Source organism: Falco rusticolus, chromosome 7 (genome assembly GCF_015220075.1).
Source record: "Falco rusticolus isolate bFalRus1 chromosome 7, bFalRus1.pri, whole genome shotgun sequence".
In the NCBI taxonomy this organism is placed as follows: domain Eukaryota; kingdom Metazoa; phylum Chordata; class Aves; order Falconiformes; family Falconidae; genus Falco; species Falco rusticolus.
In genome coordinates this window covers 37,891,109-37,916,780 of record NC_051193.1, presented here as the reverse complement: position 1 = coordinate 37,916,780, position 25,672 = coordinate 37,891,109, and the positions used below count along the sequence as shown (strand labels likewise).

At 37.8% G+C, this 25,672-nt stretch overlaps 1 protein-coding gene across 4 annotated transcripts; it reads right to left on the bottom strand.

Moving 5' to 3' along the window:
- Nucleotides 1-1,769: 1,769 nt before the first annotated feature.
- On the bottom strand, nucleotides 1,770-25,666 carry WARS1 (tryptophanyl-tRNA synthetase 1). 4 transcript variants are annotated; one of them, XM_037393821.1, is made up of 11 exons: nucleotides 25,547-25,666; nucleotides 21,750-21,883; nucleotides 20,455-20,662; nucleotides 12,949-13,057; nucleotides 11,956-12,075; nucleotides 11,185-11,367; nucleotides 9,769-9,869; nucleotides 8,405-8,517; nucleotides 7,159-7,332; nucleotides 4,007-4,147; nucleotides 1,770-2,223 (listed from the first exon to the last, which is right to left on the bottom strand). In XM_037393821.1, the coding sequence occupies exons 2-11, from the start codon at nucleotides 21,861-21,863 to the stop codon at nucleotides 2,065-2,067; spliced, it is 1,422 nt and encodes a 473-aa protein (XP_037249718.1). In that variant the 5' UTR covers nucleotides 21,864-21,883; nucleotides 25,547-25,666; the 3' UTR covers nucleotides 1,770-2,064. The 4 variants fall into 4 exon arrangements, with proteins under 4 accessions (XP_037249718.1, XP_037249716.1, XP_037249719.1 ...); XM_037393819.1 differs by having other exon boundaries at nucleotides 21,750-21,963; nucleotides 25,547-25,661; XM_037393822.1 differs by having other exon boundaries at nucleotides 21,750-21,872; nucleotides 25,547-25,648.
- Nucleotides 25,667-25,672: the final 6 nt, after the last annotated feature.

The following is a 25,672-nucleotide window of genomic DNA, read 5'->3' as shown; positions in this document are numbered from 1 at the left end:
TTAATTCTTAGCTAATGAAAGAAATCTTGCCGGACAAATCTGCGTATAGTATTTTAAAGAAGAAATTTGCATTACGAGTTTGTAAAAGCCCTTTAAAAGATAAGACTTAAACTGACTTTTATGTATAGCTTAAAGACAACAGAGTAGACTGCAAGAACTGGAAGGTCATCATTAAAGTCTAAAGTAACCAAGAATTAGTTTTTTACTACTGGATTGAAGAAGCCATTTTTTTCCCCCCTAAGAATTGCTCCACCACTTTACAAATAAAAAAACCACCAACCTTTTCTACTGATCGTTAAAGTTGCTGGCACTAAGATGCCACGTCTGTGGGCTATAGAGAGACACAGTTGCCAGTTTTTACATTTACTTACATACTTTAATACATTAAAGTCAATGGCATTGTATTAGCAATGTAAAAAAACTGTAGAGAAAAAGACAAAACCTAAGCATGGCTATTTTCAGCACAAGTTTGAAATGCATGCAATAGAACGAAATTTGCCTTGCATTTCAGTCTTTCCTTGGTTCCTCACACAAACAGGTTCACCTCATACACAACTTAGCACACAGGCAATTCCATCTCCGAAAGGCAAGGTCACTGCTGGAGAGGACTAGCACACTGTGTTACAGAACTGCCGCTGCTATGAAGGCAGTGGCAGCCACTCCAGGCAGCACAAATAGCTCAGCACATTCTCATGTACTAACAGGCTGATCCAAGGTCTGCTGAAGTTGGCGAGAAGTCTCATCCTTGAAACTTCTCCCTCAACTCAAGTGCAATCAGCTGACTTCAAAGGTTTACACCGAAATTAAAAGTATTGCTTTTTTGTTTTTTATTGTTTTTTTTTGTTTTTTTAAAGAATGCTACAGTTGATATATGTCTACTAGGCCCCACAGTACAGACCCTGTTAAAGCTTGTATCTTTCACATTTCATTCAAGTGCCTTCCTGATATTTTTAAATTATTTGCAAATACCACACATCAATACCCACCTGTTTGATGCAGATAAGACTACGGGCTAGCAACTTTCTATTCTTTATAAATACAGCGTTGAATGCAAACTGATAGATTTGTCTTGTATGTATCAAAACTAATTAGTTAATAATTTGAATTTTTCTTCCATAAATCATAGCAAAGACATTGAAGTTCTTTTTAAGAAAGGAGATAATTAAATATTACATGAGGTACTTAAAGTATATTTTCTTACTGGAATACATCTTAAAATAAGCACTCCTAGTTCAAATGACCTGGTGCAGTAAAGCAGGACAGTACTAGAAGTATCCCTGTGTCCAGCAGCAACTTCCTTTTCACAGCATGATTTAATGCTCAGTAATTTTTATAACTGGGAACTAAAATTTGCATCTCTATATTATCTTCCATCCGAGATTATTAAGGAACTTTATAACCTTGTGATAACCTCCTCCCTCCAGAGGCATTCAGACCAGTTAAATAGCTGCAGAAACAAAAGTACAGTGAGATTTCTATGACTTGCCCCAGGTCACAGAAGAAGATGATAGCAAAACACCACCCCGATATTCTTTCTCCCATGTTCAACTCACAGATCATTATTTCTGTATCGGTCCCAGGCCCATGTCACTGTGTACTCTACTTTGTAACAGTCACTATCTTTTTGTGTGCAGCATGTTCCCAGTAGCGCAAAAGGACATGCAGTCTAGTAAACCAAGGTACACAGTTAATGGTTAGTAGGAGCTATTAGTTTTTAGTTTGAGATATGACCTCTTACCAACATATCTGAAACAATTTACAAGTTAGGCTTTATCATCAAAATGGAATTTTAATTTATATTTTCAACATGAAATACAATAAAATACAATGCTGTGCTGACAGACATGCTTTTCTGCAAGATTTTCTCATATACTCTGATTTTAAATAGAGTCCTGTTTTTAATTTTGCCTGTACTCTGATGTTCATGGTAATTAACTCATTAAAAGCAGTATTTATAAAGCACTGATTGCAGGCTGTATATAACTAGGGAGTGATGACATACAACAGAAGACAACAATTACTTGGTTTTGGTTTAATCAAGTGGTAAGTTACATACACATTTCTTCAAAATTCAAAAGCTAGCTTCCGTGGAGTCATGAATTGCTTCACTATTTCATCTGTGACCTGCTTCCGTCTCTCTTGATGAGCTGCTACCAAGGGCTGCAATGTTTCAATAAGGACCTTCTTCAGCTCCCCCGTGAGCAATTCCCCACTTGTGTATGCCTGTCAAGAAAGTGTTGATTACTAAATGTGGTGCTATATGGAAAAAGACTCAGTGACGAGTATTTCTTTAAAAGCCTGGCCCTAACAAATACAGATTTGGATGCCTTAAAAATAAGCACATGCAGTATCATTCTGAAGATGTAACTTGCAAAAAAAGATTAAGGCAGCTGGGCAATTTCATACATGACAATTTATATGGACTGAATAAGCTACATTCACAAGAATGTAACTGGGAAATCCTGTAATTATTTTCAGGAAACTGCATGTTTTTCTCCCTGGAATCCCAGTTCAATTAAACAGTCACCCTAAACTGTTTTTTGCAATAAGAGCTACAAATTCTCGTATTTTTCTCTCACTGCATTTGGGTAAGAGATTAGATGGGATTCAAATACTTTTTTATAGCAAAGACTCAGAATCTATGTTCTTACTAATAGTCATATTCACAGTTGGCAATGCATTCAGTTGCTCTGACGCTGAAAATGCTTTAGCTAGAAGCACAGGCTACCAGCTGACTGGTTCAGCCCATGGCTGGGGCAGTCCAGCTACGATTTGAAATAACAAAACCCATGATAATCTTACTTCCCCTTGTCATCAAGCCATTTGTAGTATCAAGTCAAGGTGTAACTTGCTGATGCTCACTCAGCAACAGTAAAATACAGTAACAATGAACTGAACTGTAATTTCAGTGGTGGTTTTTGGGGGTGGTGAGTTTTTCTGGTTTTGTTTGTTTGTTATAAAACCCACTAACATTGCTTTCTCTGAAAGCTTATTCCTCTGGTACCATTAACTGCAACAGTTCCATTACTGCCGTTGTAAGCCGTGACTTCATGTTTTCTAATCTGGTTCAGAGGCAGCATTGCAGCAAGCTTCTAGCTGTGGTCTAGGCTTTGTCTCTGCAGCAGAATTAGACTGATACTGTTGCAGTGGTTGGAGACTAATGGAAAACAGCTCATTAAGTCAAAGGTGCTCCAGATTTCCATGAGAAATTTGCAACAGTCGGCATGGGGATTAGTAGCTATCCAACTCCGCTCCGGTGTGGGCAAGAGAGGGTTGGAGAAGAATCTGCAGCTTTTGACTTTCTTGCAGCTGTTGCCAGCATGAGAAAGCTCATAAACCAATGTGACATGGGTACCATCAGTGCTGATACTGCCTCACAGAGAATGCATGCTGCCTAGTATTGATGGTGATCGTGTAGCTGAATGAAGTGAAATGTCTTGCTACCACCCCTGGGGGAAAAAGTCTACAAGATAAGGTGCATTTTCCTCAAACCCATATGAAACCCAATTTCTGCTTGGTCTCAGTGAATCAGTTCCTCATAGCCATTACATTTCTTGTGATAATAAGAAAAAACAAAAAACCAGCAAGCTTTAGACATAAGCTTCTGTAGTTTTGCAGAGTATTTAGGTACCTTGCAGATAAGGAACAGGCAGAGTGTATTATACAATTAACACCAATCCTACAGCGGCCACATTTGAAAGGTAAGGGAGATACTGTCCTACACTATGCCGGAGATCCCTATTAAAATACTATGGATTCTTCTTTTTTAATTTTTTTTCCTTAAAGAACCGATAGATTGGTCTGTGAGAAAGAAGCACACTGCAAACAAACAAATACAAAGATCTTAATACTGAATTGCAAAGGATGAGGAGCGTAAGGATGACAACACAATTACCTTCCTGGAGAAGGTTCATAGGACTTAAGTTTCAGCATTGTTGAGGACTTAGTTACAGCTTTGTCCTCACAATCAGGAATGGATAATATTATCTTCAACTTGGCTACTTACCTGCTTCAGTTGTTCAAGCCTGTCATCATCCTCTAGGAAGAAAGTCAGGTACATAAAAGACACATCAACATCACAGTTACCTCCGTACTTTCTGTGCTCTTCAATAGTATCTCTGCCTCCTGAGAAGGCATGCTTGTTAATCTGAAACAACATAATAATGTTATAGTATAATTTCTACTAAATTCTGGATTACTATATTGTAAATGGAGGTCTATCATGATCCTCCAAATTCTGTATTAAGGACTAGCTGAAGTGTGAGTGGGCCCAGTTAATGCAGAGCCTCAGGACCAAAGCAGGGAGGCAAAAGGAGGTCATTAGAATCTAGCAAGGAAAAACGGCTACACACATACTCTTCAGACCACATATTCAAATGAAAATGAACAAAAATTTAAAATAATCCACCCAAGAGTCAGTTAAAAAGCTTTTAAGTTCCTTTTGCTGAAGCTGTTTTCTGTTGGATAGAATTTGTGCTTACAGGGAGTGTCCTTCATGTAAGAAAAAAATAAGGTATTTACTTCATCAAGAAATTAATTTTGAAAGAGATGGAGGAGACATGGAGAATTTTTAAAGAAATCCTAGAGAGATTTTAGCTGCCTCCTCTTTTCAGGGAAAAGGAAAAGAAGAGAAAGCAAAATCAAAGATTACAAAACTCTGGTTAGAATGGCTAAAATTAAACAAATGCCCAATTGTTCAGTCTAAAAGTGGAATACTTGCTGACTCTCACCCCCTCTTTTTAAGCATATCTTCCTATGGGCACATAAACTGCACTGGTGAAGAGATCTACCTGCTACTCCCATTCCCAGTAAATTCAGAAGCTACTGGCCTGTTTTAAAAATTTATACATGTGTAGAATTCTCAGAAGATGCTAATCTTCCTACAAATTTAAAGAAAATAAATTGTCAGGAAGAAAGTATTTCTCAACCATAAGCTGAGCTGTCATTTGGCTCTTGTATCTTTTCAGGTATCATCATCAACCGGCCCAGAGACACACATGTGTATGAAGTAGATTTTTTTTTAAATTTTTATTAACTCTAGTATGTAGAAGCTGTTATATATTTAAAATTTCTGAAGATTCTTACTTTCTGTATGACTGTCTAGTGCTTTTTTGCATCTTTCTAACCACCAGTTACAGATGATGTCTTGTGGCAATGAATTACATACAAAAAATTGCACTGATTTATATCTTCAGAAAATGAACCACCATCTGTCACATTACACCTATTATATCGTAGGACAGTCTGAATAGCTGCCTCCATATCTGTAAAACCAAGTTTTTACATATTGTTTTGCACTTACCTCTCTCCTTACCAGAATTTGAAATTCTTTGTATGAATTTTTTGCTATGTCCCTCGTCTCTACAGTTTTGTCTTTTTACTAAGATGAGAGGGATGAAATACAATACGCCAGGTGAAGGCACATTGTTGCTTTATATAAAATGTTTCTTATATTAATCTCAAGTTCTTTTTTTACATATTCTGGCATCTACTCCTTGACCGAGGGTTTCAATGATTTATCTACAGTGATGCATTGATCTTTTCCCTGAATTAGTACAGGCTTAGAATTTAAATAACACTTTCTAGGAAACCAAACAAATAATTGAGTTGTAATTTGGTGCTGATAGGTGAAACAAGAATAGTTTATTGTAATGTTGCCATTCATGTCCATGGACTTCTCAGAAGCTTGTCAGCCTTTCCCAATATGTAGTAATTTTTCATTTTCTATTACCTGTAAGTTTTGAACCCCATTACTTAGCGACATCCTAATAATCTGAAAAATGCTGTAAGCAGTAATTTTTTGTGTGCAGCAGTGGGACTCTCTTTTTAACCTTCATCCATCACTGGAAGAGACCTTTCCTTCTCTATTTTTTAATTTATTGGCCATAACAATATTTGGTCTTTTACTCAAGCTCTATTTCCATAATTATTTCTGATGGGTTTCAGAAGCTGAAATAAATCACTGCTTGTCCTTCATTACTCAATACTTTACATTATGTTCAGAAATTTTTCTTTATAGCTTTTACATTCAAAGTAGCTAAAACTATTTTGTTATTTTTCCAACCTACTTCGCAGATAGCATAAACAGGACTTATTAACTGGGCATAAGGCATCTTGGATCTCTCTGCAGATTACTAGCTACTTGCCAGGAAAAAAATGGAAGAAAGTTACTAACACTACCACTATGTATCCTCTATTCTGAAATTACAGCTTTTTTAAAAAAACACACAGCTCTGTAATTGTGTAAATAAATTGGAATTATAATAATCCAAACACATGAAAAATTCCAATTCTTCAAAACAGTACTGTTTAATCGGTTTCTACATAAGATAATGAATCATTATGAGATGGCTGTAGAAGAATCTGATCTATACATAGGTTTGTCAACCATAAAAGAATTAATCCAAGCCCATCCAGCAGAAAAAACACATACATCTTTTTTCTTGTTCTGATCGATAGTTATTTCATGTCTGGTTATCATGCCTATAAATCATTTTCCGGAGACTGTTTTTTTTTTTTTTTTTAAAATAACACAACACAGGTGAACTTCTGTCAAACCAAATCCTTTGACACTGGGTAAGAGGGATTTTCCTTTGAACTTGAAAAGGCATTCACATGGGAGAAAATACCCTTTCTAAAACTCAGATGAAATTCAACATAATATTTATTTATGAACTGGAGGGAGGAATGCATGGCAGCAGTAGATCCCCAAGTAGCAGGAAAAGCCTGACCTGTGTTGCAACTGACACCCTGCAATGCTTGGTTCTCTCAGCGTGGAAAGGCAGTCAAAAGAAAGAGCTGTTTATTTGATTTACACCAAGGACTGTCAGATTTCAAAACTATGGAAACAAAATATTTGTTTTTAGAGCATGAGTCTCCACAGTGCTTATTTTTACACCACTGCTCTGCAGGTATCAGATAAACAAACATGATGTTTTGTATGTTATTCTAGGTAATATTTGTACTGTTTAACTAGTTGGCAAGGCAAAAGACTGTATTTGATAGTCTAGTTAAATCTGCATAACTCAGTCAATTTCTGAAGATGCTTTACCATGAAACGTATGGGAAAAAGGATTCAGATTTCATCATTGAAACCACGAGGACCACCATTCCTTTTTGTTATAAAGCTTTGCACTCTCAGGTTTTGCAGGTCCTTACCTTTGTCTTGATTTGTTTGGGTGTGTCAGTGAGGAAGATGGAGGAGTTTGGGTCACTAGCACTCATTTTTGTCTGTGCTCCTTGCAGGGCTGGGAAGAAGACTGAGTGCAGTAAGGCTGGTTTAGGCTGTCCAATTCTAGGTGCTACATCCCGGGTCATTCTAAAATAAGGATCCTAGAACAACCATCAATAAAAGCACAGAATAAAGTTGAAAAATGTGATTTAAAAGCTGATTAGTGCTGACCTGTTTATGCCTTAACATGTGGCCTCAAGAAAACCCAAACCAAAACCAGAAAAAAAAAACCAAATCACAAAGTGTCCTAGAACCTACTTCCAATCCAGCTCATCCCAAGAAACAAACCAACAAAATCCCTTTTTTCATTCTCATACTTTTGTTGTACACTCTGATTCCCTCAGCTAATAGGCATATTTACAAAGACTTATATGAAGTCAATTACACCTGGAGACTGATGCAGACTAAAAATGAAAGCTTCCTCCCAAAACGTTTAATAACCAGCACAGAATCTGAACTAAATCAGTGATCAAGCTGGCAGTGCTGTGCTGATGACCTGACTTAAACCAACTGCAATAATATTACCAGCTAATATTGTGGTGATGAATGTAATTACATGATCTTCCAGTGACCGTCCTTGTGACTAAAATAGCTAAAGATTCAGAGAGTGCAGAATCTGATTCCTAGAAACAATGCTTATTTAAAAGTAATGATGTCGCTTGTAGCTGATGGTCTTCCATCCTCTCTAAATATATCTGAATTGTTAAGGTTCTGCAGCCTTTCTGGCAAACTATTTCAATGCTTCTTTATTCTCACTGATAGAAGGTTCTTCCCTATGGTTCAATGTAAATCTCTTGTGGGGCAAGTTGAGCCCATTACATCTTGTCCTAGTTACCATGGAGATGGCCAAAATCATCTTCTTACCCCCATGTCAGTACACTTTTGCATAGTTACTTTGCTTTCACAGATGTCAGCTCACTGTGAACTGGATTGAGATCAAGATAGATCCAAGACTACACAAGAATGCGCAATGCATGAATACATGATTGTTGGGTTAAGCCTTCATCTTCATCAGGACACAGCACAACATCCTTCTATCTCTTCCAGCTTCTGCCCCAGAAAAGTGCTTACAAGAATGTTTTCCAGATATTTTGATATACCACCACAAAGCTTAAATAGTATGTTACAAAACCAAATCCATGATAAACAAATCAAGTAATATGACTTTCTTACCTGATCGATAGCACATGGGATAAGACACTGAATGTTCTCCTTGCCATTGAAGATCTGTGGAAATGATGAACTGAAAGATGGAGCAGCTTGAATAGCAGGAAAGCTGATCTTTCCTGGAAAACAACATGTTTGGGAAAGCTAAGCAGCCATTATAAGCAATGATAAATAGAGAGAACTTTCTGAAATATGTACAGTGCACAAGCGAATCATTCAGACAGTTGAAGACCCACATCTATCTTTATCAAACAGTGTTGCCTTATCTGAGGAACCTTTATTTTTTTGCCTTCTATGATGTCAACAATCCTTCAACTAACATAGAAACTAAAGAAAAAAGGCAGGCTGTGATCACAGGTTTCAGAAAAGGTTCATCAGTGCATACTCTCTTCATCATTGAACTATCCACCCTTCCCAGAAATACAATTGACTATATCACCACTGAGCTGCTTTCCTCACCCCCCCCTCTTTGTGAGAGAATGACTACAGAGATACTTCTCAGGCAAGTTCCCCTCTAAGATCTTACTCACTGCTATATGCATGCTGTACTCATGAAGCATCTCAAATGTGTCTAGCTTTTTTTTTTAATACAGTGCTTAATCACATGGTGACCAACCTGCTTCCTTGATCAAAACCCTCTCAGAACAGAAAGCAAATAGCAGATTTTTCCAAACATGTAATGAAGTCATTACCACAATATGAACTTTCATTAGAGCACTGTTAAAACAAGTAGGAATCTGTCCCTTAGTTACAGTGAATGCTGAAACGCTGTCACTCACTCAATTATGGGTCAAAGAATGTTATGAGTGCTCAGGAACACCAAGGCTTCAATGCTATCTTTGACACAATCTTTTTTTTGGCCAATGTGATAGAAATTTGCAATCATAGTGAAGTAAATGGAAGACAGATTTACCCAGCACCTTTCTGTAACTAGGCTTTTGAGCACTCCTTAATTTTTTTCATATGCATACATGCGTATGTATTAATAGAACCTTTTCTGAAGAGAAATGCTTCTATATAACTTTGGTATGGAAATTTCTAGGAGGCATAACTGACTATAGTTTCAATCACTACATACATTAAAAATATCCAAAAGTTTTCTATCCTGGGCACTTCAACACTTTTGTTTTGTACTTGGCTGTTACTAAAGCCATAAAGGTAGATATTATACTAGAAATCTCACCATGAAGTATTTTCTATATTGAAGGAATCACAATAACAGCCTTTTAGAATCAGCCTAGAAACATGGATCATCTTGGTTTTTCTAACAGTTTTGTGAGTGGCAGATACTAATCTCTTTAAATTATTACTTAAATAGTGCCATAGAAAGTGAAAGCAAGCATCACTTCTAGTGACTCATTATTTCCTACCAATGCAATCGCTGTCTGTAAAGCCAAAGATTCCTTTCACTTGGTTAAATGTAACATGCTTCTGAACTTTGACGATGTTTTTGTAGAATCCAGTACTTGTCCTGTGAGAAAAAGTGGCAAAATAAAGTAAGAGTAGAAATGTGTAGGTAGAAACTTTCACTCCAAAAGCTGAGAACGTCAAAAAACCTGCAGGACTAAATCTCACAATTTCAGGCTTTTTGTGGCCCAGTGAGATTAACAATTAAAAAATTATTAACAAACAAAAATTCTGTGCCTTGAAAGTTTAATTTATTCTTCCCTCACTCCAACACTTACAGCAAACATATTTTTGTCACAATTAACAGTCTAAACCCAGAAATATTTTGATTTGGAAATGGTGCCAAAACACCTCATGAAGCCTGAAATTTACTTATTTTATAATTCTCTGTAAACTCAGGCAACCTGAATGGATCATGTCTTCTGTGTTGCTTGCTACCCCCAGTGTGTATCCCATACAGGACACTGCAGTTCACTGAAGGATTAGTAGTTCACATCCTCCAAATTCTCATTTTCTACAAGCCAAGTTTACGGGTTGGACTTTGTCACCAAATAGGGCACCAGCATTTCCAAATTAAAAATAGTTCAGCAACTATTTTTTATTTCTGCTGAGGAGCTAAAGCGAAAGAAACAGCAGTTTTGAACCGCCCTCATTCAGCCACAAGACTGATCTGTGTTGATGCAACTTTCTACGGCAGGAAAGCCAGGAGACTGAAAGGAGGAAAAACTGCTTTGTAGACTCCACGTTCTGGGGGCTGTATGTTATACAGTTCATCTCTAAACCACACGTTCTCTCATCCCAGTCTTTAAGGAAGCTCATCACCCCACATGGAAAAACAAAGGCCACAGCTTCAGTTCTGAACTCTGCCATAAAACTTCTTTCTTCCGAGACGGCAGTTCCAATAGCAGTTTCTTTTTCTTAAATCTTCTTTAAATTTTACTCAAAGTTCAAATAATAATTTTTCATGCTGTATTATTAAATTAATTGACCACAACAAGTTTCTAAGAATGACTTTTGTTAATGCAGATAAAGTGTAAACACATCTCAGAGATTCTGATACCATCTTAAACAAATCAGTCTGGAGGTTTCTTGGTGGTTTAGGTATTTTTACAATTTAGCTGGTTTAATATATTTCTTATAATTTAAATTTAAGCACTGCACACACAAGTATGTGTTCATATGTTATATAGGAGAATGACAATATTATACAAATAAATTTTAGCAGAAAAATTAGAATGTTTCTATTTTAAGTGTTGTAAAACTTGCCTTGAAGCTTTCAAATTTATGTACCTTTATTAAAACATTGCTGGCTGTCAAAGCTGGAGAGAAAATACAGACACTTTTTTTCATTACAATGCCCTAAAAAAATTTATACTTACCCCAAATAGTCTAAATCAGAAAATATAAAGGTTTTGTTGATGTCAAAACCACATGCAATGATGTCTTTTGCATTTTCTCTAGCATACTCATGTGCCTTCTCAACTGTCAGGTCCTTCCAAAGGTATTTCTCATCATCAGTCAACTGTATAACTAAGGGAACATCAAACACTTCTTGAAGCCACCTAATAAATACAGAAAGATTTTTATCGCGAAGTAAGTTAAAATAGGGACATGAATCACACAGCTAAAATATTTTTACACATTTAAGCAAAAGTATAGGAGGTCTGCTTCTCTTTTCTTTGTATGCATATGCAGTTATGTTTATGTTAACAGGATAAATAAACATTTTATACAGATTATGATGACAACTTACTTGGAAAAAAAGACTCACACATGGTTTCCTGTACATACGATAGGGGTCATCATTTGCAATGGAAACAGAATTCAAAGAGACTTTTAGCTCTTCGAGTCCCATGTCTCTGTGCTGCAGGCACCATGTTACATGGCAACGTTACCCAGTCTCATCACAAACTCATTTTTAAGAACAAAAATTCTAAGGAGTGCCACAGGGATAAGGGTGCAAGGAAGAGTGCTTTATGGCGACGCAGGGATTACGACCATTTTAGTGAAAAGATAAGATTGCATTAAGTTCATTAATATTCACCTCACATAACCAAAACTCTTTGTAATGTATCATTTCAGCAGTTCTATAAACCACATTAAACATTTCCAAAATGTTTTGATCAATACAAATGGTAGAAATCACTTACTTTGTAAATATAAATGGGATAAGATGACCAACATGCATTGCCTGAGAGGACGGCCCTCTGCCTGTGTAAAGGTAAAAGGACTTCTTATTTTCATAAGCATCGAGGATTTGGTCCATATCTCTAAAAAAACCCAGAGAAAACACGGTGCAACTCTTTAGGAAGAAACATGCACAACAAAAAGCTTCTGTTCAAAATCTGAGTGCTTTTAAAGCCAAATGTATTTGTAAATAAGATATTGTACGGTAAGTGCCCTAGAAAAAGGTTTTGTTTGTTAATTCTTTTAATTCATGAAAGGTATTGTCTCCTTCAGTCTCCATCAAAAAAACTCAAAGAAAAATTAAATTAAAATTTAATATTTAAATGAAAATAAAAAATGTGCATATTTTAAAATCACTTAATTGCATAATAATTTCTAAGGCCTAGTAAAACAGAGCTGGGAATCATTTCCCAAACAGGTTCAAACAACCAGCTTGGAATGGTCTCTGGTGGAGGTTATGCCCCGAGTCATGCTCAGGCACTTATTTGAAACATGCTAGTTGCCATAGGCCAAAAGCCCACGCATGCTGACAATAAGCTGATGTTTAAGATTATTCCCTGAGCCTTTTTTATGTAACAATACAGATGCATAGGTCCAGAGCTCACACGGACCCTTGCTGACATCAGCAGTGACACCACAGGAGCCCTGGAGTTCTCTGCTAGGCCAACGCCTGTATCTGGCCGCCAACATAGAGCTGAAATGGAACCTGTACAAAGATTCTGTGCACATTTCTTCACTTTGGGATTACTGAGGATATATAAGAAACCAATGCAACCAAGGGTTTCAAGTGCTGCCAGGGGAAGTCTCTGCAGTAGTTGCTAATTTCAAGTGACACAGTTGGTTTGCCTTGGTATAAAGGAACATGGTCTTTTGCTAGTCGTAAGTTTCTCCTAGTAATGTTGACAGAAAGTCCACCTAATAGGACCTTTTTGAATTTTAAAACAATAAATCCTCACCTGTGAGAAAAAAAGATTCCTCTACGTAGAAAGCGGTGAGGCTTTTGCCCAATAGCTCTTTCTATTCGATTGATCAGATCTGTGTCAATTTTACTGCTGCCAAACCGAACTATAATCATAAAATGTGAAAAAAAAAAAAAAAGAAAAAAAGAAAAAAGAAAAAAAAAGGTAAGCATAGCATAGCTACAATCAGATCTTGGATTACCAATAGCATATCAATGTAGTCTAGATTAAAAAGGACACCTCTTTCTTCAAGCCTCTGGTAAAATGGCTAGATTTTCCTGATTCTTGCCTGAAGTCCTAGCAGTCATTTGCAGTCCTAACTCTATGCTAGGAGGCCCAGTCCATTCCCAACATGTAGTATTGCTTCATCCATGAATGATTATAATTGCAGTCTCCTTACAGCAGAAGTATTGATGTTCAGAACACAAAAAAAACCATTCCAAAGAAACATATTTAGGTCAGTAACTTGGCTGCTGTAAGCCACAGGATAAAAATGGCTGTGAGGCTCTGAGTGTTCTTCTCAATGTCTAAATTTTCTGCCCTCAGATCACCTTTTTTCACTTTCCAACCCCAAATACTCTTCTGCAAATTTAGTTCTTTTATATGGGCGTGATTGTAGACACTGCTCCCCTCAAGAGGCTTGAAAAGGTAATGCATAATAGTCTTCAAGGCAATCAAATAAGACTTATTACTTGGTGGATTAGGAAATCAGCTAATAAAAATACACTTTCAGAAGTAGCCATTTCATTCAAAAAGGGTTTTGATAGAGTTAAAAAGCAGTATTTTTTCCCCAATCCTAATAAAACTGAACTGCGAAAGTCTTATTTCTTCCTTAAAGCTTCAGTAAAGCCTTCTATACACCAGCCCCAGTTCTTGGACCCTAATAGCTCCATGATTTGAACTTGATCAAAAAATCTAGACAAGAATCTCCTCTTTGCTATTATTCTGGTCTATTCAACCTTAGAACAACTTGCCCTATTAATTATTGAAAATGCCAAAGTAGATAACAAAATAGAGATTCTGAATGTAAAGATACATTTTATCTGTACAAACTAACTAGATCTATCTATTCCAACTATCTTATTACAGGGAGACTACACTGGCAGATTCCATGGTTATAAGACACATGTCCACACAGGAGCAGCACTTTGGCTCTTCCTAGTTGTAACAGGAAATAATCATTCCACAGGAATATACTGCCAACACTCAACAAATTTCAAACGTCTTGCCAATTTCCTAATGAAAGTAGAAACAAAGAAATTAATTCTAAATCATTCATTATGCAACTAGTAAACTATGACTTACACGACTGCTATACTTCCACCCTGTGGAAAACACAACAATCGCTTTGAAAGCCCCACATACGATCAGCTTTACTTTGAATTCCCTCCTTATGCACGTTCTTGCTTCTAAATTTTCTTTTTTAAGCCAGAAGCCAGTAACATTAAAAGCTTTCCTTCTGGAATTTTGGAATTAACCAAAATGACCTTCCTCAGACTACAACTTTTTACCAGAGCAGGTAGGCTTCTAATGTTATATACTAGCACATGGTAATGATCCTTAACTGGACAGCTAACAGTTTACACCACTGGACAGGAAAGTGACTGACTGCAGGTGGAGGCAAAGCTCTCAATCTGTGCTAGTTACCTAATGTACTGCATTGGGTATGCAACTCATTTTACAAAGAAATGGGGCTGCAAAGAATATTAAGCACACTGGTGTAATTTGAAAAGCCCAATATTCAAACACACTGGGCTTATACTAGACTAGACTAATTCCTTGCTGTTTCCTGTGGAAGAAATGAGGCCTTCCGTCCCTTTACAGGTCCCCAAAGCACAGCATGGAGGCTACTTTTAGTCCATCAAGGCTTTGCACACATCTCAAAAAAGACTATTCAGACTGCAGTGCTCTCAAGGTATTTATGAGGGATGGGACAGACGAGTCAGACCAACACGTACCCTGGAGCACCAGGATGCCGAGAAGCCCTGTGTACAGGTAGTTCCTCTCCTACGCTCTGGCTGAAAATGGGGATGTGTTGTTAATTTCGTTATGTGAAGTTTTTTTGATTTGTTACATGAATTATTCACTGAACAGCCTTTCACAAAAAAAAAAATAAAAAATCGGGAATCCTCACTGAAATAACGACTCTATCTTGACAGGAAAGGAGAGTGGCAATGTATCCAATCTGAGCATCAACTTGGAGGCAAGCACTTCTGCTATTCCAGACCCTCTATATCCATTTGATTTTCTTCTAGAATTACTGGTTATGCACACCATTACTACAAAACTTTGTATATAATCATTAAACATGAGGTTAGTAGGAATTAATTACTAAATGGGAGGGAAAACTAGGCATTTTATCATAGAATGGTTTGGGTTGGAAAGGACCTTTAAAGGTCATCTAATCTAATCCTCCTGCAATGAACAGGGACAGCTTCAACTCCATCAGGATGCTCAGAGCACTGTCCAACCTGGCCTTGAATGTTTCCAGGGATGGGGCACCTACCACCTCTCTGGGTAACCTGTGCCAGTGTTTCACCACCCTCACTGTAAAAGAATGTCTTCCTTATATCTAGTCTAAATCTACCCTCTTTTAGTTTAAAGCCATTACCCCTTGTCCTATCACAACAGGCCCTACTAAAAAGTTTATCCCCATCTTTCTTATAAGCCCCCTTTAAGTACTGAAAGGCTGCTATAAGGTCTTGCTGGAGCCTTCCCTTCTCCAGGCTCATGAACCCCAACTCTGTCAGCTTTCTTCATAGCAAAGGTATTCCAGCCCTCTGACCATTTTCGTGGCCCTTCTCTGAGCTCGCTCCGACAGGTCCATGTCCTTCCCGTGCTGAAGGCTCTAGAGCTGAATGCAGTACTCCACACGAGGTCTCAGGAGAGCCGAGCAGGGGGGAAGAATCACCTCCCTCGACCTACTGGTCACGTTTCTGTTGATACAGCCCAGGATATGGCTTTCTGGGCTGTGAGTGAACAGTGCCGGTTCGTGTCCAGTTTTTCACCCCCAAGTCCTTCTCCACAGGACTACTCTCAATCCCTTCATCCCCTAGCCTGTCCAATACTGGGGGTTGCCTTGACCCAGGTGCAGGACCTTGCACTTGGCCTTGTTGAACCTCATGAGGTTCACATGGATCCACTTCTTGGTCTTGTCCTGGTTCCTCTAGATGGCATCCTGTCCCTCAGGTGCATCAACTGCAACATTCAGCTTGGTTTCTGCACGATTATCTAATAGGAAACAAGTTCCTGCTTACAATTGTTCATTCACTCCAGGTGAATCAAGCAGGATATGACACAAGGGAAACACTGGGCCCACCCACTGACCCATTAAAATAAATGTCACTAAAAAAAGATGAATGCTGGTACATGATTCAGCAACCACTGCTTTAATCCATATGTTTTCTGAATGTTATTGCATCTGCTTTTCCTAAGCAAACCTTAGTCACCGAATGAATTTTCTCCTAGCAAATAAAATGCATTACAAAATAGCAAAGTAATTACAATCTGGATGAATGCTAAAAAGAGACCAAATGAGTACGAAATGTTTGTTCAGAAGAACAACAGAAACTGGCAAGAAGCTAATCTTGCACAAACAGAACATGAGAATGCCCCAGATTAATTGGGCATATACTGTCACAGGAAGTGATTAAAATCTCTCTGATATACAGAACAATCTACTGTAAATGCCGAAGTACCTTTACTAAACATTTACAGACCACACAATCCCTCTTCATTGCCCATCTTCATCTTTCCTGCTAAAAAATTGCATAAATTTTCCTTACCTATTTCCTCTTATCCTCTTATGAGGATGTGCAAAACATTTTATGCTTCCTATCCACAAAGAACCTGCCTTCTGAAACAGCTTCTGACAAGGACTGTCTCCATTCCCTAACAAGCTTTAAAAAAATTCCTAGCATGCTTTTGTTCTCCAGTGTTCTAGCTTTTGCCAAAAGGCAGCTTTCAACTTGCTGTACATAAGTAGTCCTGACAGCTGCCATTTTCAAAAGTGTATTTGCATTTGGTGAAGTTATTATGTACTCTTCCTCTTTGCCATTGCCATGTTATATTTGCATACAGAAAACTAATACCTTACTATTTGTTTTACAGTAACTTCACTGACTAGGCCAGTCTCAATAATCTTTAAACAGTCATAGAAACTGGGAAAGGTTCCTGGAGGCTGGAAGAAAGCAAATGACACTCCTACCTTGAAGAAGGGCAAGAACAAGGATCTGTGGAACTACAGGCCACCCAGCCCCACCTCAATCTCTGGGCATGTGATGGAGCAAATAATCCTGGAAAACATTCCCAAACATTATCAAAGACATGAAGTTCACTGGGAGTAGTCAGTGTGAATTTATGAATGGGAAATCATGCCAGACCAACTTAATAGCCTTTTATGATGATATGACTAGTCTAGTAGATGAGGCAAGAACAGCAGATATTGTTCATCTCAACTTTAGAAAGGCTTCTGATACTGTGTCCCATCTCATTCTTATAGATAATTGATAAAAGTCTGGACTAAATAAGTGGACAGTAAGATGAACTGAAAACTGGCTGAATTGCCAAGCTCAAAGGGTTGTCACCCAGAGCACAAAGTCTAGCTGGAGCCCAATATTATTTATGCTCCCCAGGGGGTTGATATTGGGGCCAATACCGTTTAACATCTTTATTAATGATGTGGATGACTGGACAGAGTACACCCTCAGCAAGTTTGCAGATGAAACAATACTGGGAGGGATGGGTAGCTAATACAACAGATGGTTGTGGTGCCATTCAGAGACACCTCAGCAGGCTGGAGAAATGGTCTGATAATAATATCATGAAGTTCAACAAAAGAGAATGCAAAGTCCTCCACCTGGTAAGGAATAACTCTGCACACTGGTACAGGCAGGGGGTCAGCTGGCTGGAAAGCAGCTTGGCAGACAGACCCCAGGGTCCTAGGGTACTGGCAGACAAGGAATTGAACATAAGCCAGCAACGTGCTTCTGTGGTGTAAGAAGGTCAAAGGCCTTATGGGCTGCATTCAGAACAGTGCTGCCAGAATGCCAAGGGAGGTGATCCTTCCCCTCTAGTCAGCACCGTTAAAGACACATCTGGAACATTGGGTCCGGTTCTGGGCTCCGGCCGTGGACATACTAAAGTGAATCCAGCAAAGGCCCATGAAGATGAAGGTCTTAGAGCATCTGTCATACAAGGAAAGGTTGAGAGAGCTGGGATTGCTGAGCTTGAGGAAGAGAAGGCTCAGGAGGGATCTTATCGATGTGTATAAACACACAATTAGGGGAGGTGGTACGGACTAAAGAAGACAGCACCAGACTTCCCAGTGATGCCCAGTGCAAGGACAAGAGGCAATGGGCACAACCTTAAACAAAGGAAATTCCATTTAAACATATGAGAAACGTTAATTTTGTGCACATGGTCAAATACAGGAAGAGGTTTCCCAGGAAAGTCATGGGATTTTCATCCTCAGAGATAATAAAAATCCTACTGGACAAAGTCCCGAGCAACCTGCTTTAGTTGACTCTGCTTTGAGGAGGGGGGTTGACTAGATGATCTGCTGAAGTCCCCACCAACTTCAACCATTTTGTTATCACTTGCAATATTCAGCTATCAGCATGGTTAACATACAAATCTCTTTCTCACTCATCCCTCTGCTCTTTGCTTATGCCCAAACAAACAAAAAGGAAAAATTAAAGGAATATTCATGTCTAGTACTTAGCGAACAGAATCTTGCTTCCCAGGATATCTTCAGGCTGTTTTGTTGTAACCATACACTTAAGTGTACGTCTAGAACAACCATTTGAGAAGAATATCCCTTACAATTACATAGTGGTTTTAGCACTTCCATTTCTTCTGTTTACTTAAAACACAAGCACACTGGCAACTTTCTCTGGTACCACTAGTAAATAAACAGATTATAGGTCGCACAAAAATTTCCTCTGCAGTAACAGCTATCAGATGTCAAGTTCTTGGACGATACTTATTATTTTTAAAAGGGGGAAGAAGAAGAAGAAGAAGAAGAAGAAGAGGAAGTTTACCAATAACAAACAATAACTATTTCACTTCTGAAGTGGCTAGGGTAGCATTCTTTGAAAAATTTCTAGCACATCATTTACAACAGGCAAAATGACTCATCCACCAAATTCCCCAATCTGCTAGTAGTGTAAACACATAAAAACCCTTTAGACTAATTCACCACTCTACGGCAGATCAAAAGGTAATATGTATACAAACAGTTACTGGAAAAAAGGGCATTGCTGTCAGGCTTTAACATGGCTTTAGAGAATTGATTTACAGTGAAGTCATGCTACTCATTCTCAGAAAGACCTTGAGATTGGGACAACACAAGTATTCTACTCTTCCCACTTTTCTAGAAGACTTAGAAACTCCTCCAGGAAAACAAAAACCCTTCTCCATACTCCCTACACAAGTAACAAGACAATGAGAGACCTTGTCCACTTCTAGATTCTAACAATTATCTTTTTTCCTTCTCTCCCACTGACGTACATTTTTTTTGCACACTTTTCAGTTTCCAGTTTTTTCTTTCTCATATTACCTTCTGCACATTAAGTCAATATGCACCTACATTTGACATGATCTTACAATAACAAAGTTAAAAGAATGCTGACACTAGCAACTGACCTCCCAAAAGCAAAAATATACTGCTACTGCCACATAAGGGTGTATGCTTTATTGTGAGAAACAAGCTACTAAGCAGACACCAGCAATGTACGACTGAGGTACTAAATACAAAGACTGACAATAATGGAAAGAAAAATAAGGCAAAAATACTAAAAATTAATGAACAGTTCTCTCACCTGTTTCTATGCTAGACTCAAATAAACTATTAATATAGCGGACTGTAAAACAAATAAAGAAATTAACTAAATCCCTGTTTCTTAAATTACAAAACTTTGCAAGTGTTCTAATACCTCTGTCTAAAATATTTTCCATTGCATTTTATGTTTTTTGAATGAGCTGCACTTCTTCATCCCAGCCAGCACTTGTCTGCTTGATGATATGTCTTCTGAAAAAGTCATTACACTTAAAGTTCTGCATTAGTTTTCGATCATCCCTGCCCTCCCTAATTCGGAAGTCAAGGCAGATGTGGAGCGATGGTAGGAAGAATTCTAGCTTGTCCAGAATGATCCAGGCTCTAGCTGTTCTGCATCACAGCCACTGAAGATGAGATACTCAAAGCATCTTCACTAACATAACTTCTAATTACAGTTCTTACGTCAAAAAACAAACTGCAAGTAAAGCTTTTGTTTTGAACTGAAAAGTTATTTGCAAAGTATTTAAGTCTTCCATAGGAAATCCCTGCCTGGGACATTTTCAGCTCCTACAGCAAATTCTTCAGAAATGTGAATGCTAAGACTGGGCATAAATTAAATGTTACCTATAATAGTTTTGATCAGGATTTGTTATTAACCCTTGATGGTTTTGTAGTCATTAGTGTCGCTTTACATAAATTCCTTAGTAGAAAAGAAAGATTTGTACCTATGAGTTTGTCATAATCCACGCCTTTAGCATTTGATGTTTGCACAGTCCAGGGGTCCACAAAATCCTCATCCTCTTCTTTAGTTGTACCATTATTTATTAATACAAGGTCTCTTGGAGGCAAGCCTGCCTGATAATCTTGTCCTGTTGCTGTTTTATACGACAGTTTTAATGATAAAAGCATCCTCACTGCTGCATCAATTTCATCCTGAATAAAGGAAAAAACCCACCTGTACTTAACATACTTAAGACAAACAATTATATGAATGTTCTAACCTTTCCAAATCCTGCATCCATGCTTTGACCTGAGTTGCCTTTATTCATAAATGGTAAGTGTTTACTACACATTTGCAGCATTACTGCCAAAGGTAAAAGAAAAGCAAATAGGAGACAATCATTTCCTAATCAGCATAATTTAAAGCATCACCATTGCCAAGACATTTAAAGCACCTCTGTTTCACTTTTCAATTTCTGCCTGAGGAAAAAAACATGCCTGCCTGCTTTTCAGAGGTATAAAGCGTAACATTTTAAGCACAAATTTCTAAGATACCTAACTATAATGTAAATTATTATATAATCTACTTTACAATGCTTTTACTGGCTCATCTTAAAATAATTTATTCATTACAGTTCATTGGCAGACTTGAAGACAAACTAGAACAAAAAGTTCTTTAAAAATTTAATATTTATGACCTTTTTAGTACAAAGCTGTCATAACACCTTATGCAAGCAATAAATAGATCAACACTTTATTCAACTCTCAGTTTTCAAGGCTTACTCCCAGAAGCAATCCACTATGAGATCCCATATTAAAATTGAACACTCGTTGCCAACATAGTGGTGACAGAATAGAGAACTTTAAATTAATGGGAAATTACTAAATTACTTAAGGGAGATAAAGCAGGGACTGCCAGTATAGTTGCAGGAAGATGTATTTGCTAATGTGTACAATAATGCCTGGAGAAAAACATTTTAATGAAGCATCTAAAACCAGGGAAGACTGAAAGTGATATTAGTTTTACTTGAAAACCAAATACTGTCACACAACATGTCAACTAGCTGAAGCAGGCTTCTAAGATTCTCTGTTCTTTCTTCAGGAGTAAAATCTTTCTTTTTTCAAGTGATTACCTTGCTCCAGGTATGCCCACAGTTCACAAAATGGACATAAATACTTTTTAATAGGATTTTTTTTAACTGCAATACAAAATAGATCTCAAAATAATCATATTCTTCAGCACGCTTAAAAAAAGACCAACACTGAAAAAGGATGAGTTCAAAACATGAAATGGAATTACCTTTGCTGCTTTTCCTGCTTTTAGGGCTCTGACTTTCTCTCCTTGTTCAGTTACTCTTTCAAACAGTTGAAGTGGACTCAGAGATTTCACATCACAGTTCGGACTGTCAGCCATTTTGCCAGACTGCAAAAGATCTGTTTATTTACAATTCAACTAAATTTAATGTCTTCCAATTCTTTCGCTTGTAGATTCAAAACAGCAGCAACAACGAGAACTGTAGGGCAAAAACCAGTGTGTTTTATTCTTTCATGTATATCTTGAAGATTAGGTGAACAGAATAAGAATATAAAAACTATACTGACCCCATACCTGATTCTATTCATATCAGATTGATAAATGTGGAGACATAAATAAAATGAGCTTCAATTTCAAACAGACATGTACTGAGACTGACAAAAGTACTAAATAAATTTAGAGATCACTCTTAATGTTGTTTGCCTATGTATTTAACACTAGAACACCTTTTCAAAGTCAAACTTAAAACTAAAAGTAATTAAATATACATATGATTCAGAGCATCTCAAAACAGTTGGTAGAGGTTATCTGATTCCCGATTAGTTAATGTTTTTGTACTACTTGATACCCTGTCAAATTCTGAATGATAATATTTTTTTATAACTATAATCTGCAATTTTGTCTTAATACGTGTAATACAGTACTTCAGCCCAAAGAAAGATATACAAGAGAAAAATTTAGTCATCACCTTTGCTGCTTTCCTCCAAATGTTACATAACACACTGATTATCCGTGAGAAATGTTGCTTTCTAAAGAACAATTAAACTTTGGGTAAGCCATAGGCTTTAAATTTAGGGAACTATTTGTTTCTCAGCAGTATGCACAAAAAATAATAGGAGGTTGTGAAGTGCTGCCTCACAATTTGATGTGGCCAATTTATGCAATAACCCAAGCTATCGTACAGCTTTTTTATTTGAGGAAAGTGATGTCATCTTAATTCATAAACTGACACTTATTTTACATGCATTGTATTCAGATGTGATAGTGACAAACGCAATGCAAGTTGAAAGACTAAATTAATTTCATACAAATGTTGCAAATGGTGGTGTGTTGGAAACACAGCATAAGTCCTAAGCATTCTCTGTCATGCTGTCCATGAAGGAAGAACTCTGTGCTCATGTAAAGTCCTACTGACTTGCCAAGGAGAGACTCACTAGCATACTATCGATGTATTGCTACATGTGAAGCATGTATAGATTGAGTTTACAAGATACGTATGTAACTGAAGCGAATCATAAAAGCTGTTAATAAAAATACACGTTCATTTGGCTCCCTTTTCCCAGAATTAAAAAAGAAACAAAAGCATGTAATCGTTGCATTAGCTGTTCAGCAGTATTTCAAAACCTTCCTTCTACAAAATAATCAGTCTAATTACAACCTTGGTTATATTTACATAGTATATATTTGCACTGCCACTGTAAAAAGCCTAGAAAAAAAAGATTTGGAAACTTGCTGGTTACCAAAATATATCTACTATTAATGCTTTGTTTGTCAGACAGCTGCAATATTCCCAGATTTCAGCTAAAGCCTGAGAAAGCCAAGAAGTGTGTACATCCAGTTGCTAATTTAATTGACTTAAGTCTATTAACACAGATACCACGCTTAGATTACATAATTAACTAATGTATTATCAGTAATAGTAAAGTTTTTAACCTAATCTCAATCCTTTCAAGTTTCATTATTTACAGTTTGATAGTGTTATTTTAAAGAGATACTTTGAAGCATCTGAAACAATTCTGTGATGTATTCCTACAATTTACTAAGATTCTTTTATTTTGATACTAGCATTTTCCTCTTTTTCATGGGCACAAGATATTTAACTGGAAAAGAAAGTATATAGAGTAAATTAATATCAGAAAATGTTTATGAAGATTAACACCCCCCTTTCTGTAGGAATATGCCAGTTTTACTGGCTTCAAATTTTACAAAATAGAAAGAGGTAACAAAAGCTGTTCTTTGGTGTAGAATAAGTTGTGACTTGGTGTTTTAACTTAATTCCTGAATGTACATTCCTGCTGATAGATCGCCTCTGTTCAGAAAGGCTGAGATGTTACAGCTGAGACTGAGCACACACATACTGGAAGCAGTAAAACAGAAATATTCTTCAAAAAGTTTGGAATATTATGGATTTAAACTGAGCAAAGAAACCCAAAAGAAGGTGCATTTTCATTAAGAAGCAGCAAAAGTATCTAGTCACTGCAACAAGAAATGAGGATATTACAATTAGAGAATGTAAAAGGTATTGACTGCTGTCCAAAACTTCTCTCTGTTTACTTCAGTACTGTCCTTATTTTCTGGTGGAATTCAAGCCAGGAATTCAGTAATCTGGAACACAGGTCTTTATCTTTTGAAATTCATAAATGCAATTGCAAACCATTTAAAAGAAGTGTCTGGATATTCTAAATTTTATCAGGACATATTTTCTTGCTTTCTTGTTGATATTACAAAGGCTAACAGTCCTAGACACATGAGATACTGCACGCAAACAGATTTGGAGGATAAAAATGATAGACGGGAACTTGAGAATGGACTACTAGGATATTTAGGACGGACCAGAGTTGAAAATGAACTTAAAAGCCTCAGTTTCACAGTGTGAACTTGAAAGCCAAGAATTGTGTACTCTTTCTATCTACGTAATACATGGTAACTTGCAATGGGTACTGCTCTTGTGACTGTTTCAGAATATTAAAGCATCATGAATATGAAATGAATATGAATATGAAATGAACATGAAAATATGAATATGGTATGAATATGAAAGAATACGAAAAAATTATGAACAGCTCAAAAATGATCCTTGGCACAGGTATCAGAAAAGAACTGTATTCATGTCTCTTTCCAGCTGGATGACAATCACAGATCTATGATCATTTTCACTGTTTGCTACTCAATCTGGCGTTGGAGACCTGAGAATCAAAGACCAGGGTTTCACATTATGTTAAGTCTCCCATGACAAATATTGTTATGAGGGTACAACAAGACTTTCAAAAAGAACAGCAATATAAAGGTCCCCCCCAAAAAAATTCATGAAAGAATGAAAGAATGTGAACTTAAGTCTGCCGGCACTTATGTTCCTGAAAACTGTTTTGCCTCCTGGAAATAAAACAAAAAATTAAAAGTGAAATTAAGGCAGGTAGTATGCACATAGACATCGGGTGAAACATGCCTCAAGAAGTACTCCAACATAGGATGCATTTTGTAGTAAACCTACCTTCCCACTCATTGTAATCAATTTGTGTATGAAAATACAATAAAAGCATGCAAGGCGATTCCTTGAGATAATATGACTATTCAACCACTCTCATCTGAATAAAGTCTAATACGAATCTTTACTATACTACAGCTGTTAAGAACTGAGCTCTTGCCCAGGAACGGTTATGCATGAAATTAACCAGCAAACTCATGTTTCTAACCCTGGAGGCCCTGAAACACTTCCCCACCACAGGCCTGCCCGGGCAAGGCAAAGGCACTTTCTAACTCTCCCTTCCCTGGGCTGGGCCACATTTTCCAGCGACGAGGCACCCCCCGCCCCACTGCTTAGGGCAAAAGGCTTTTTCTTCTGACGCGCTGGCGATGCAGCCACAGGGCTGCGGCCCCGCAGGGAGCGGATGAAAACACCCTCGCGGCAGGGAGGCAGCGAGGGAGCGCGCCCAGCAGGGACCCCCGCTCCCGGCCACCCGCACTGGTCACGGCGGCGGCAACAACCGCCCAACGAGCCCGTTCCCCGCCCGCCGGAGCCTCTCAGCGAGGCCCCATCCCTGGCCCGGTCCTCACTCACTCACCGAAGCGCGGCCCGACCCGGCCCGGCTCTGCTCAGCGCTCCTCACCGCTCTGCTGCCACTACCATTGCATCACCCCTCAACCGGCACGGCAGTCACCGCTCCCGGCTGGGAAACGCATCCCCTCCG

Coding starts and splice junctions, on each gene's coding strand:
- WARS1 (XM_037393821.1), bottom strand. CDS start 21,863: ATGGCTGACAGTCCGAACTGTGATGTGAAATCTCTGAGTCCACTTCAA. Junction 20,663..21,749: donor AAGCAGGAAAAGCAGCAAAG/GTAATTCCATTT, acceptor TCCTTTATTCAG/GATGAAATTGATGCAGCAGT. Junction 2,224..4,006: donor GGCTTGAACAACTGAAGCAG/GTAAGTAGCCAA, acceptor CTTTCTTGACAG/GCATACACAAGTGGGGAATT.